Source organism: Electrona antarctica (genome assembly GCF_951216825.1).
Source record: "Electrona antarctica genome assembly, contig: scaffold_52, whole genome shotgun sequence".
Classification (NCBI taxonomy): domain Eukaryota; kingdom Metazoa; phylum Chordata; class Actinopteri; order Myctophiformes; family Myctophidae; genus Electrona; species Electrona antarctica.
In genome coordinates, this window is record NW_027637999.1 from 888,282 (window position 1) to 902,905 (window position 14,624).

Consider the following 14,624-nt stretch of genomic DNA (forward strand, 5'->3'; position numbering starts at 1 on the left):
TGTTCCTGACCCCTCCACGAAAAGGCCTCGTTGTTCCTGACCCCTCCATGAAAAGGCCTCGTTATCCTGACCCCTCCATGAAAAGGTCTCGTTGTTCCTGACCCCTCCACGAAAAGGCCTCGTTGTTCCTGACCCCTCCACGAAAAGGCCTCGTTGTCCCTGACCCCTCCATGAAAAGGCCTTGTTGTTCCGACCCCTCCATGAAAAGGCCTCGTTGTCCCTGACCCCTCCATGAAAAGGCCTCGTTGTTCCGACCCCTCCATGAAAAGGCCTCGTTGTCCCTGACCCCTCCATGAAAAGGCCTCGTTATCCTGACCCCTCCATGAAAAGGCCTCGTTATCCTGACCCCCCCACGAAAAGGCCTCGTTATCCTGACCCCCCCACGAAAAGGCCTCGTTGTTCCTGACCCCTCCATGAAAAGGCCTCGTTGTTCTGACCCCTCCATGAAAAGGCCTCGTTGTTCTGACCCCTCCATGAAAAGGCCTCGTTGTTCCTGACCCCTCCATGAAAAGGCCTCGTTGTTCCTGACCCCTCCATGAAAAGGCCTCGTTGTTCCTGACCCCTCCATGAAAAGGCCTCGTTGTTCCTGACCCCTCCACGAAAAGGCCTCGTTGTTCCTGACCCCTCCATGAAAAGGCCTCGTTATCCTGACCCCTCCATGAAAAGGTCTCGTTGTTCCTGACCCCTCCACGAAAAGGCCTCGTTGTTCCTGACCCCTCCATGAAAAGGCCTCGTTATCCTGACCCCTCCATGAAAAGGCCTCGTTATCCTGACCCCTCCACGAAAAGGCCTCGTTATCCTGACCCCTCCACGAAAAGGCCTCGTTATCCTGACCCCTCCATGAAAAGGCCTCGTTATCCTGACCCCTCCACGAAAAGGCCTCGTTATCCTGACCCCTCCACGAAAAGGCCTCGTTATCCTGACCCCTCCATGAAAAGGCCTCGTTATCCTGACCCCTCCACGAAAAGGCCTCGTTATCCTGACCCCTCCACGAAAAGGCCTCGTTATCCTGACCCCTCCACGAAAAGGCCTCGTTATCCTGACCCCTCCATGAAAAGGCCTCGTTATCCTGACCCCTCCATGAAAAGGCCTCGTTATCCTGACCCCTCCATGAAAAGGCCTCGTTATCCTGACCCCTCCATGAAAAGGCCTCGTTATCCTGACCCCCCCACGAAAAGGCCTCGTTATCCTGACCCCTCCATGAAAAGGCCTCGTCTTCCTGACCCCTCCATGAAAAGGCCTCGTTGTTCCTGACCCCTCCATGAAAAGGCCTCGTTGTTCCTGACCCCTCCATGAAAAGGCCTCGTTGTTCCTGACCCCTCCATGAAAAGGCCTCGTTGTTCCTGACCCCTCCATGAAAAGGTCTCGTTGTTCCTGACCCCTCCACGAAAAGGCCTCGTTGTTCCTGACCCCCCCATGAAAAGGCCTCGTTGTTCCGACCCCTCCATGAAAAGGCCTCGTTGTTCCTGACCCCTCCATGAAAAGGTCTCGTTGTTCCTGACCCCTCCATGAAAAGGCCTCGTTGTTCCTGACCCCTCCATGAAAAGGCCTCGTTATCCTGACCCCTCCACGAAAAGGCCTCGTTATCCTGACCCCTCCATGAAAAGGCCTCGTTATCCTGACCCCTCCATGAAAAGGCCTCGTTATCCTGACCCCTCCATGAAAAGGCCTCGTTATCCTGACCCCTCCATGAAAAGGCCTCGTTATCCTGACCCCTCCATGAAAAGGCCTCGTTATCCTGACCCCTCCATGAAAAGGCCTCGTTGTTCCTGACCCCTCCATGAAAAGGCCTCGTTATCCTGACCCCTCCATGAAAAGGCCTCGTTATCCTGACCCCTCCATGAAAAGGCCTCGTTATCCTGACCCCTCCATGAAAAGGCCTCGTTATCCTGACCCCTCCATGAAAAGGCCTCGTTGTTCCGACCCCTCCATGAAAAGGCCTCGTTATCCTGACCCCTCCATGAAAAGGCCTCGTTGTCCTGACCCCTCCACGAAAAGGCATCGTTGTCCTGACCCCTCCATGAAAAGGCATCGTTGTCCTGACCCCTCCACGAAAAGGTCTCGTTGTCCCGACCCCTCCATGAAAAGGCCTCGTTGTCCTGACCCCTCCATGAAAAGGCCTTGTTGTTCCTGACCCCTCCATGAAAAGGCCTCGTTATCCTGACCCCATTGAAATAGAGGACTAGGGCCTCTGGAAATGAGTAGAGCTGCTACACTTATGGTTGAATCACAAGAGGAGAGGAGCCTCTTTTAGTGACTTTAGTGTTTTTACTGTCATGAACAGAGAGCAGAGATAAAACACTGCTCCTCAGAGAGCAGTCAATTAACGAGGGCTTTCCTACTATCCATCATTATAATGGATAAGGAACTACCCTCTACGGCCATGCGGTGGCGCTCAAATTGTTAATTTATAGGACACACATCACAGATGAACCATGAAGTCGGATTGGTATGTGCACAGATGAATGGATTCATGGATTCATTCATAGATTTATGAATACATTCATAGATTCATGGATGAATTCACATATTTAAGTTAATAGATGTGTGGACGATTGAATAGTTCTATTCATGGATGGAGTCTGAAGATGGAGATTCATTTCTGAAACTTCCACTCTCTTTTTCTGTCTGTCTGTCTGTCTGTCTGTCTGTCTGTCTGTCTGTCTGTCTGTCTGTCTGTCTGTCTGTCTGTCTGTCTGTCTGTCTTACAGACCCGGCGGTGGATGACTTCGTCCTCATGCACTGTGTCTTCATGCCAAACAGCCAACTGTGTCCTCTGCTGATGTCACAATATCCTTTATGTCCTTATATGGACATTATGTAACAATATCCTTTATGTCCTTATATGGCACAATATTTCCTTAACTCTACGAGTGTACTACCATAACTCTAAGAGTGTACATGGCAGAATGTTGTACCTTTAACTTTAAGATGGTTGTTAGCAGCTAGCATGTTGGCCTGAGTCTCCACCAGCTGAAGGCATGGAGAGAGAGTATGTTAGTCTCCACCAGCTGAAAGCATGGAGAGAGAGTATGTTAGTCTCCACCAGCTGAAAGCATGGAGAGAGAGTATGTTAGTCTCCACCAGCTGAAGGCATGGAGAGAGAGTATGTTAGTCTCCACCAGCTGAAGGCATGGAGAGAGAGTATGTTAGTCTCCACCAGCTGAAGGCATGGAGAGAGAGTATGTTAGTCTCCACCAGTTGAAAGCATGGAGAGAGAGTATGTTAGTCTCCACCAGCTGAAGGCATGGAGAGAGAGTATGTTAGTCTCCACCAGTTGAAGGCATGGAGAGAGAGTATGTTAGTCTCCACCAGTTGAAAGCATGGAGAGAGAGTATGTTAGTCTCCACCAGTTGAAGGCATGGAGAGAGAGTATGTTAGTCTCCACCAGCTGAAGGCATGGAGAGAGAGTATGTTAGTCTCCACCAGTTGAAGGCATGGAGAGAGAGTATGTTAGTCTCCACCAGTTGAAAGCATGGAGAGAGAGTATGTTAGTCTCCACCAGTTGAAGGCATGGAGAGAGAGTATGTTAGTCTCCACCAGTTGAAGGCATGGAGAGAGAGTATGTTAGTCTCCACCAGCTGAAGGCATGGAGAGAGAGTATGTTAGTCTCCACCAGTTGAAGGCATGGAGAGAGAGTATGTTAGTCTCCACCAGTTGAAGGCATGGAGAGAGAGTATGTTAGTCTCCACCAGTTGAAGGCATGGAGAGAGAGTATGTTAGTCTCCACCAGCTGAAGGCATGGAGAGAGAGTATGTTAGTCTCCACCAGTTGAAGGCATGGAGAGAGAGTATGTTAGTCTCCACCAGTTGAAGGCATGGAGAGAGAGTATGTTAGTCTCCACCAGCTGAAAGCATGGAGAGAGAGTATGTTAGTCTCCACCAGTTGAAAGCATGGAGAGAGAGTATGTTAGTCTCCACCAGCTGAAGGCATGGAGAGAGAGTATGTTAGTCTCCACCAGTTGAAGGCATGGAGAGAGAGTATGTTAGTCTCCACCAGTTGAAGGCATGGAGAGAGAGTATGTTAGTCTCCACCAGCTGAAGGCATGGAGAGAGAGTATGTTAGTCTCCACCAGCTGAAGGCATGGAGAGAGAGTATGTTAGTCTCCACCAGTTGAAGGCATGGAGAGAGAGTATCCAGCTCAGAGAGTAACCAGCTCAGTGGCCTTGTGGTTAGAGTGTCCGCCCTGAGACTGGGAGGTTGGGGTTCGATCCCCGGCCGTGTCATACCAAAGACTCTAAAAATGGGACCCAATGCCTCCCTGCTTGACACTCAGCATCAAGGGTTGGATTGGGGGTAAGTCCCTGCGACATACTAGCGTCATGTCCAGGGGGTGTACTACTTGTACATCAAGCTGCCTCACGCTACAGAAACAGGAGATAGGCTCCTGCCCCTATGGGCCTCATGGCTCGGCAAGGCTATTTAGAGAGAGTATGTTAGTCTCCACCAGGCCGAAGGTATCTTTAACATGGTGAACCTACCACTCGGTGCCTCTAGAGGCCAGTATTGTGTCTTTAACATGGTGAACCTACCACTCGGTGCCTCTAGAGGCCAGTATTGTGTCTTTAACATGGTGAACCTACCACTCGGTCCCTCTAGCTCCCGGTCGCTGCCCGCACAGAATACAAAACTCTGATGTTGGCATTTAAAGCAACCAAAGGTATGGCTCCCCCATATCTTGCCAGCATGATTGAACCCTACAAACCCTCCCGCGCACTCAGATCAGCCAACGCAGGGAAGCTGGAAGTACCCTCACTAAAAACGCCGGGACAACGCTCCACACGTCCCAAACTCTTCTCCCTTCTGGCCCCAAAACTGTGGAATGCACTTCCCGTTGCAATCAGAACTGCAGCATCACTCCCGATCTTCCGCCGTAGTCTGAAAACCCACCTTTTCAGACTCCATCATGGCCCATAGCACTTACCCTACCCCCTTAGACAGCACTTCTTAGACTTATATAGCATTTGAAACAGACTTATAGCATGTCATGTAGACAGCACAATAAGTGCATTGTATGTAGTCATAGCACTTCATAGTATATATGTACAGCATAGTATAGCACATATGTGTAGTTTATATGTATAGTGTCATTATATAGATATGTTCTAGTTATAGTTTATATGTATAGTGTCATTATATAGATATGTTCTAGTCACGGTCTTAGCTTACGCATGTTTCGCGATAAATGCATTTTGTTACATATGTGATGTATTCCCATGCTTTTTGTTCTTGCCTATTGTAAGTCGCTCTGGATTAAGAGCGTCTGCTAAATGCCTAAATTGTAAATTGTAAATTGTCTAGAGGCCAGTATTGTGTCTTTAACATGGTGAACCTACCACTCGGTGCCTCTAGAGGCCAGCATTGTATCTTTAACATGGTGAACCTACCACTCGGTGCCTCTAGAGGCCAGTATTGTATCTTTAACATGGTGAACCTACCACTCGGTGCCTCTAGAGGCCAGCATTGTATCTTTAACATGGTGAACCTACCACTCGGTGCCTCTAGAGGCCAGTATTGTGTCTTTAACATGGTGAACCTACCACTCGGTGCCTCTAGAGGCCAGCATTGTATCTTTAACATGGTGAACCTACCACTCGGTGCCTCTAGAGGTCAGTATTGTGTCTTTAACATGGTGAACCTACCACTCGGTGCCTCTAGAGGCCAGTATTGTGTCTTTAACATGGTGAACCTACCACTCGGTGCCTCTAGAGGCCAGTATTGTGTCTTTAACATGGTGAACCTACCACTCGGTGCCTCTAGAGGTCAGTATTGTATCTTTAACATGGTGAACCTACCACTCGGTGCCTCTAGAGGCCAGTATTGTGTCTTTAACATGGTGAACCTACCACTCGGTGCCTCTAGAGGTCAGTATTGTATCTTTAACATGGTGAACCTACCACTCGGTGCCTCTAGAGGTCAGTATTGTATCTTTAAAATGGTGAACCTACCACTCGTGCCTCTAGAGGTCAGTATTGTGTCTTTAACATGGTGAACCTACCACTCGGTGCCTCTAGAGGTCAGTATTGTGTCTTTAACATGGTGAACCTACCACTCGGTGCCTCTAGAGGTCAGTATTGTGTCTTTAACATGGTGAACCTACCACTCGGTGCCTCTAGAGGTCAGTATTGTGTCTTTAACATGGTGAACCTACCACTCGGTGCCTCTAGAGGCCAGCATTGTATCTTTAACATGGTGAACCTACCACTCGGTGCCTCTAGAGGTCAGTATTGTGTCTTTAACATGGTGAACCTACCACTCGGTGCCTCTAGAGGTCAGTATTGTGTCTTTAACATGGTGAACCTACCACTCGGTGCCTCTAGAGGCCAGTATTGTGTCTTTAACATGGTGAACCTACCACTCGGTGCCTCTAGAGGTCAGTATTGCATCTTTAACACGGTGAACCTACCATTCAGCCCCTCCCCCCGGCTCGGACCAGGACAGGATGGAGTATTGTGTGTCCACTAAGAGGAGGGTGGTGACCATGACGCTGCGCTGGGCACGCACACACACATACATGTTAGAGGAGGAGCCTGCTGCGCTGGCCTTTCTGGAGGTAACACACGCACGCACGCACGCACGCACGCACGCACGCACGCACGCACGCACGCACGCACGCCATATAAGGAGTTGTATGGCAGTGTAATGTCCCTCTACCTCTCTCTCTACCTCTCTCTCTCTCCATATAAGGAGTTGTATGGCAGTGTAATGTCCCTCTACCTCTCTCTCTCTCTCTCTCTCTCTCTCTCTCTCTCTCTCTCTCTCTCTCTCTCTCCATATAAGGAGATGTATGGCAGTGTAATGTCTCTCTCTCTCTCTCTCTCTCTCTCTCTCTCTCTCTCTCTCTCTCTCTCTCTCTCCATATAAGGAGATGTATGGCAGTGTAATGTCTCTCTACCTCTCTCTCTCTCTCTCTCTCTCTCCATATAAGGAGATGTATGGCAGTGTAATGTCTCTCTACCTCTCTCTCTCTCTCTCTCTCTCCATATAAGGAGATGTTTGGCAGTGTAATGTCTCTCTACCTCTCTCTCTCTCTCTCTCTCTCTCTCCATATAAGGAGATGTATGGAAGTGTATCTAATGACTCCAGGATGATCAGAGCTCTGAAGGATTTTGTGATGGATCTGGAGACGGTTGTTAAACTACAGTATGTTATTATTAGTATTATTATTATTATTATTGTTGTTGTTGTTATTATTATGTACAAAACTCTAACGCTGAGTTCATGCTCTGTTTTCTTGTAGTTCAGAAGAAGTCAGATCGGTGAAGAAGGTACTGTTGTTTTCATCATAATTTACATAATATATGAATATTAATGAGATGTTGGATGCAGATCATGAATATTAATGAGGTGTTTGATGCAGATCATGCATATTAATGAGGTGTTGGGTGCAGATCATGAATATTAATGAGATGTAAATTGTAACAGAAAACGCTCATAAGACAGTTCAGCAACGGAGAGGAGAGACTGCAGAAGAAACAGCCAATCAGGAACCAGGATGATAGTAAGTCGTTTTGTTCATTCTTTCGCCAACCACGCCTCGGGTACGGTTAGCCCCTCCCCCTGGGTACGGTTAGCCCCTCCCCCTGGGTACGGTTAGCCCCTCCCCCTGGAAATAACCCTGGGTACGGTTAGCCCCTCCCCCTGGGTATGGTTAGCCCCTCCCCCTGGGTACGGTTAGCCCCTCCCCCTGGGTACGGTTAGCCCCTCCCCCTGTGTACGGTTAGCCCCTCCCCCTGGGTACGGTTAGCCCCTCCCCCTAGAAATAACCCTGGGTACGGTTAGCCCCTCCCCCTGGGTACGGTTAGCCCCTCCCCCTGGGTACGGTTAGCCCCTCCCCCTGTGTACGGTTAGCCCCTCCCCCTGGAAATAACCCTGCCTCGGGTACGGTTAGCCCCTCCCCCTGGGTACGGTTAGCCCCTCCCCCTGGGTACGGTTAGCCCCTCCCCCTGGAAATAACCCTGCCTCGGGTACGGTTAGCCCCTCCCCCTGGAAATAACCACGCCTCGGGTACGGTAAACCCCTCCCCCTGGAAATAACCCTGTCTCGGGTACAGGCACTTTGATCCATGAAAACCCCTGGAAATCGTTCCACCCATTGTTCCACCCATTGTTCCACCCATTGTTCCACCTATTGTTCCACCCATTGTTCCACCCATTGTTCCATCCATTGTTCCACCCATTGTTCCATCCATTGTTCCACCCATTGTTCCATCCATTGTTCCACCCATTGTTCCATCCATTGTTCCACCCATTGTTCCATCCATTGTTCCACCCATTGTTCCACCCATTGTTCCACCCATTGTTCCATCCATTGTTCCACCCATTGTTCCATCCATTGTTCCACCCATTGTTCCATCCATTGTTCCACCCATTGTTCCACCCATTGTTCCACCCATTGTTCCACCCATTGTTCCACCCATTGTTCCATCCATTGTTCCACCCATTGTTCCACCCATTGTTCCATCCATTGTTCCACCCATTGTTCCACCCATTGTTCCATCCATTGTTCCACCCATTGTTCCATCCATTGTTCCACCCATTGTTCCATCCATTGTTCCATCCATTGTTCCACCCATTGTTCCACCCATTGTTCCACCCATTGTTCCACCCATTGTTCCATCCATGTGCGTGTGTGCGCAGTTATCTTAAAGGTGTACTGCAGTGACCACACCTACTCTCTCAGTTCTCTTAAAGGTGTACTGCAGTGACCACACCTACTCTCTCAGTTCTCTTAAAGGTGTACTGCAGTGACCACACCTACTCTCTCAGTTATCTTAAAGGTGTACTGCAGTGACCACACCTACTCTCTCAGTTCTCTTAAAGGTGTACTGCAGTGACCACACCTACTCTCTCAGTTCTCTTAAAGGTGTACTGCAGTGACCACACCTACTCTCTCAGTTCTCTTAAAGGTGTACTGCAGTGACCACACCTACTCAACCGTCCGCGTGGCCGTGGCAGCCACCGGCCGCGAGGTGACCAGCGCCGTGGCCGAGAAGCTGGCCACCAATGACCAGCTGCTATTGGTCCATCTGAGCTCCGCAGGCGGTGAGCGGCCAATCACATTCTGCGTCTGGTATAGAACATAGCACGGCAGCCATTAGACAGAAATAACTTCCTTCACGATTATACTAATAAAGTACTAATGATACTAATGAAACAGAGCTAACAGCAGCCTCTAGAGGCCCAGACGGTGCTAACCGTCAGCATGGCACAGCAGCCTCTAGAGGCCCAGACGGTTGAGCTAACCGTCAGCCTGGCTCAGCAGCCTCTAGAGGCCCAGACGGTTGAGCTAACCGTCAGCCTGGCTCAGCAGCCTCTAGAGGCCCAGACGGTTGAGCTAACCGTCAGCATGGCACAGCAGCCTCTAGAGGCCCAGACGGTGCTAACCGTCAGCATGGCACAGCAGCCTCTAGAGGCCCAGACGGTTGAGCTAACCGTCAGCCTGGCTCAGCAGCCTCTAGAGGCCCAGACGGTTGAGCTAACCGTCAGCATGGCACAGCAGCCTCTAGAGGCCCAGACGGTGCTAACCGTCAGCATGGCACAGCAGCCTCTAGAGGCCCAGACGGTGCTAACCGTCAGCCTGGCTCAGCAGCCTCTAGAGGCCCAGACGGTTGAAATAAGAAACAGAGATGTACTGTATACTGTATGTTGATGACATCCTAATGTCGTTACAGAGAAGCAGCTGTATGTTGATGACATCATAATGTGGTTACAGAGAAACAGATGTATGTTGATGACATCATAATGTGGTTACAGAGAAACAGCTGTATGTTGATGAGATCATAATGTGGTTACAGAGAAACAGCTGTATGTTGATGACATCATAATGTGGTTACAGAGAAACAGCTGTTTGTTGATGACATCATAATGTGGTTACAGAGAAACAGCTGTATGTTGATGACATCATAATGTGGTTACAGAGAAACAGCTGCTGAAACCCAACGACGTATCAGTTTTCTCTGCCCTGGGCGTAAACGGACGTCTGTTCGCCTGTCCTAGAGATCAGCTGAACGCCCTGGTGAGACCTGTGTGTGTGTGTGTGTGTGTGTGTGTGTGTGTGTGTGTGTGTGTGTGTGTGTGTGTGTGTGTGTGTGTGTGTGTGTGTGTGTGTGTGTGTGTGTGTGTGTGTGTGTGTGTGTGTGTGTGTGTGTGTGTGTGTTCCACATTTTGGTGGCATAGGAGTGAAATTAATTCAGTCCCTTGTTTGTGCCGAATCTCATTACAGTCAGAACTACAGACTCCCTCCCAATCTAAACTATGGAATGAACTTCCCATTGCAGTCAGAACTACAGACTCACTCCCAATCTAAACTATGGAATGAACTTCCCATTGCAGTCAGAACTACAGACTCACTCCCAATCTAAACTATGGAATGAACTTCCCATTGCAGTCAGAACTACAGACTCCCTCCCAATCTAAACTATGGAATGAACTTCCAATTGCAGTCAGAACTACAGACTCACTCCCAATCTAAACTATGGAATGAACTTCCCATTGCAGTCAGAACTACAGACTCCCTCCCAATCTAAACTATGGAATGAACTTCCCATTACAGTCAGAACTACAGACTCACTCCCAATCTAAACTATGTAATGAACTTCCCATTGCAGTCAGAACTACAGACTCACTCCCAATTTAAACTATGGAATGAACTTCCCATTACAGTCAGAACTACAGACTCACTCCCAATCTAAACTATGGAATGAACTTCCCATTGCAGTCAGAACTACAGACTCACTTCCAATCTAAACTATGGAATGAACTTCCCATTGCAGTCAGAACTACAGACTCACTCCCAATCTAAACTATGGAATGAACTTCCCATTACAGTCAGAACTACAGACTCACTCCCAATCTAAACTATGGAATGAACTTCCCATTGCAGTCAGAACTACAGACTCACTCCCAATCTAAACTATGGAATGAACTTCCCATTGCAGTCAGAACTACAGACTCACTCCCAATCTAAACTATGGAATGAACTTCCCATTGCAGTCAGAACTACAGACTCACTCCCAATCTAAACTATGGAATGAACTTCCCATTGCAGTCAGAACTACAGACTCACTCCCAATCTTCCGCCGTAGTCTGAAAACCCACCTCTTCAGACTCCATCTCAGCCCGTAGCCCCTCCCCTAGCCTCGATGACCTTACAGGCGTATGCAAAGGCTCAACTTATGTAACTTAGATAATATTTTATGTAGACAGAGCACTCTATAGTGTAAACGCATAATTTCATTATATATGTAGATATTCCACTGTTAGACGGATGTTAGGTTCTTAGCTTCCTGATTATCCTAGATGACTATGTATTATGTATATATGTATTTACTATATGTATATACTATATGTATTTACTATATGTATTTACTATATGTATTTACTATATGTATTTACATAGTAAATGATGTATCACCATGTGTTGTTCTTGCTTACTGTAAATCACTCTGCATTAAGAGCGTCTGATAAATGCCTAAATTGGTGTGTGTGTGTGCGTGCGTGCGTGCGTGCCTGCATGCGTGCCTGCATGCCTGCGTCTGTGCGTGTGTGTCAGACCCCTCTCCCAGACCAGGAAGGACCCTCTGGAGGTTCCATGTCCAGTTTTGAGCTGATGAGTTCTAAAGACCTGGCGTACCAGATGACCCTGTATGACTGGGAGCTGTTCAGCTGTCTACATGAGGTAATGACCTTTAACCTTATGACCTCTATGACCCTGTATGACTGGGAGCTGTTCAGCTGTCTACATGAGGTAATGACCTTTAACCTTATGACCTCTATGACCCTGTATGACTGGGAGCTGTTCAGCTGTCTACATGAGGTAATGACCTTTAACCTTATGACCTCTATGACCCTGTATGACTGGGAGCTGTTCAGCTGTCTACATGAGGTAATGACCTATGACCTTTGACCTTATGACCCTGTATGACTATGACTGGGAGCTCTCTCTCTCTCTCTCTCTGTCTCTCTCTGTCTCTCTCTGTCTCTCTCTCTAGTTAACGTAAGGTCTCTCTCTCTCTCTCTCTCTCTCTCTCTCTCTAGTTAACGTAAGGTCTCTCTCTCTCTCTCTAGTTAACCTAAGGTCTCTCTCTCGCTCTCTCTCTCTCTCTCTCTCTCTCTCTCTCTCTCTCTCTCTCTCTCTCTCTCTCTCTCTCTCTCTCTCTCTCTATCTCTCTCACTCTCTCTCTCTTGTTAACGTAAGGTCTCTCTCTCTCTCTCTCTCTCTCTCTCTAGTTAACGTAAGGTCTCTCTCTCTCTCTCTCTCTCTCTCTCTCTAGTTAACGTAAGGTCTCTCTCTCTCTCTCTCTCTCTCTAGTTAACCTAAGGTCTCTCTCTCTCTCTCTCTCTCTCTCTCTCTCTCTATCTCTCTCACCCTCTCTCTCTAGTTAACGTAAGGTCTCTCTCTCTCTCTCTCTCTAGTTAACCTAAGGTCTCTCTCTCTCTCTCTCTCTCTCTCTCTCTCTCTCTCTCTCTCTCTCTCTCTCTCTATATCTCTCTCACTCTCTCTCTCTAGTTAACGTAAGGTCTCTCTCTCTCTCTCTCTCTCTCTCTCTCTCTCTCTCTAGTTAACCTAAGGTCTCTCTCTCTCTCTCTCTCTATCTCTCTCACTCGCTCTCTCTAGTTAACGTAAGGTCTCTCTCTCTCTCTCTCTCTCTCTCTCTCTCTCTCTCTCTCTCTTCTCTCTCTCTCTCTCTCTTCTTGTTAACGTAAGGTCTCTCTCTCTCTCTCTCTCTCCTCTCTCTCTCTCTCTCTCTCTCTCTAGTTAACGTAAGGTCTAATCTCTCTCTCTCTCTCTAGTTAACGTAAGGTCTCTCTCTCTCTCTCTCTCTAGTTAACCTAAGGTCTCTCTCTCTCTCTCTCTCTCTCTCTTCTCTCTCTCTCTCTCTCTCTCTCTCTATCTCTCTCACTCTCTCTCTCTAGTTAACGTAAGGTCTCTCTCTCTCTCTCTCTCTCTCTCTCTCACTCCTGTACAAGCTACCAGTTGACAAACGGTCGGCTGACCTCCAGTGGAGGATAGTACATGGGGCGATAGCTACGAACAGATACAAGGCACACATTGATCCTAATCACGGGGAGGTTTGTCTCTTCTGTTCCCAGACAGAAACAATTTTTCATCTTTTTGTCCAGTGTCCCAGGTTGCTAGGAGTGTTTGACCTTTTGAGAGGCTGGTTTATGGGGTTGGGGGAGATGTTCTCGTCTCAGTTTTTTATTTTCGGGCCAAAGTACACAGTGGCAAAAAAACATGTTCATTCACTAATCAATGTATTATCTGCAACCGCAAAACTATCCATTTGGCTGAACCGAAGGAACCGGGCGCAGGAAGTGGGCTGTGTGGACCCGGTGCTCAGGAGGATGGACCCGGTGCGCAGGAGGTGGGCTGTGTGGACCCGGTGCGCAGGAGGTGGGCTGTGTGGACCCGGTGCTCAGGAGGTGGGCTGTGTGGACCCGGTGCTCAGGAGGTGGGCTGTGTGGACCCGGTGCTCAGGAGGTGGGCTGTGTGGACCCGGTGCTCAGGAGGTGGGCTGTGTGGACCCGGTGCTCAGGAGGTGGGCTGTGTGGACCCGGTGCGCAGGAGGTGGGCTGTGTGGACCCGGTGCTCAGGAAGTGGGCTGTGTGGACCCGGTGCTCAGGAGGATGGACCCGGTGCGCAGGAGGTGGGCTGTGTGGACCCGGTGCTCAGGAGGTGGGCTGTGTGGACCCGGTGCTCAGGAGGTGGGCTGTGTGGACCCGGTGCTCAGGAGGTGGGCTGTGTGGACCCGGTGCTCAGGAGGTGGGCTGTGTGGACCCGGTGCTCATAATGACTGGACTTATTAAAGCACGGCTCAGAGTAGAACACTCTTATTATAAGATGGTGGACAATCTTGATGGTTTCTGTGTAAAGTGGGCAATTGAGGGAGTTCTGTGCACAGTGGGAGATCATGATGAGCTGTTTTTCTCTTTCTGATTGTTTTCTTTGAAGGATGGCGTCTTTTGCTCGAACCTAGTTTAGACTTGTAGTCGAGGGTATGTAATGGTTTGTATCACCCAGCAGTGCTCAATAAAGGACTCTTTAAAATCAAATCTCTCTCACTCTCTCTCTAGTTAACGTAAGGTCTCTCTCTCTCTCTCTCTCTCTCTCTCTCTCTAGTTAACGTAAGGTCTCTCTCTCTCTCTCTCTCTCTCTCTCTCTCTCTCTCTCTCTCTCTCTCTCTCTCTCTCTCTCTCTCTCTCTCTCTCTCTCTCTAGTTAACGTAAGGTCTCTCTCTCTCTCTCTCTCTCTCTCAGCATGAGCTGCTCTACCACACGTTCGGGGCTCAGAGCTTGGGGCGAACGAGGGCCAACCTGGAGCTGTTCTTAAGGAGGTTTAACGAGCTCCAGCTGTGGGTGGTCAGCGAGGTGTGTCTGTGTGGCCAGCTGAGCAAACGAGTCCAGCTGCTGAAGAAGTTCATCAAGATAGCAGCACAGTGAGTAACACATGGACCCCCCCAGGGACCCCCAGGGACCCCCAGATAGCAGCGCAGTGAGTAACATATGGCAGGTACCCCCAGGGACTCCCCCAGGGACCACCAGGGACTCCCCCAGGGACCCCCAGGGACCCCCAGATAGCAGCGCAGTGAGTAACACATGGCAGGGACCCCCAGAGACCCC

The 14,624-nt window shown here is 49.1% G+C and overlaps 1 protein-coding gene across 1 annotated transcript in view; it reads left to right on the forward strand.

Annotated features, from left to right (window-relative positions):
• Positions 1-14,624, forward strand: part of LOC306918480 (rap guanine nucleotide exchange factor 4-like) — a gene marked incomplete at both ends in the record, with an annotated part of 94,342 nt that overhangs the window by 62,453 nt on the left and 17,265 nt on the right. The window contains 9 exons of the mRNA XM_079531382.1: positions 2,712-2,801; positions 6,414-6,553; positions 7,055-7,143; positions 7,241-7,268; positions 7,426-7,501; positions 8,898-9,044; positions 9,920-10,017; positions 11,554-11,679; positions 14,262-14,440. Coding sequence (XP_079387508.1) covers positions 2,712-2,801; positions 6,414-6,553; positions 7,055-7,143; positions 7,241-7,268; positions 7,426-7,501; positions 8,898-9,044; positions 9,920-10,017; positions 11,554-11,679; positions 14,262-14,440 — 973 coding nt within the window. The remainder of the gene's footprint in view (positions 1-2,711; positions 2,802-6,413; positions 6,554-7,054; positions 7,144-7,240; positions 7,269-7,425; positions 7,502-8,897; positions 9,045-9,919; positions 10,018-11,553; positions 11,680-14,261; positions 14,441-14,624) is intronic.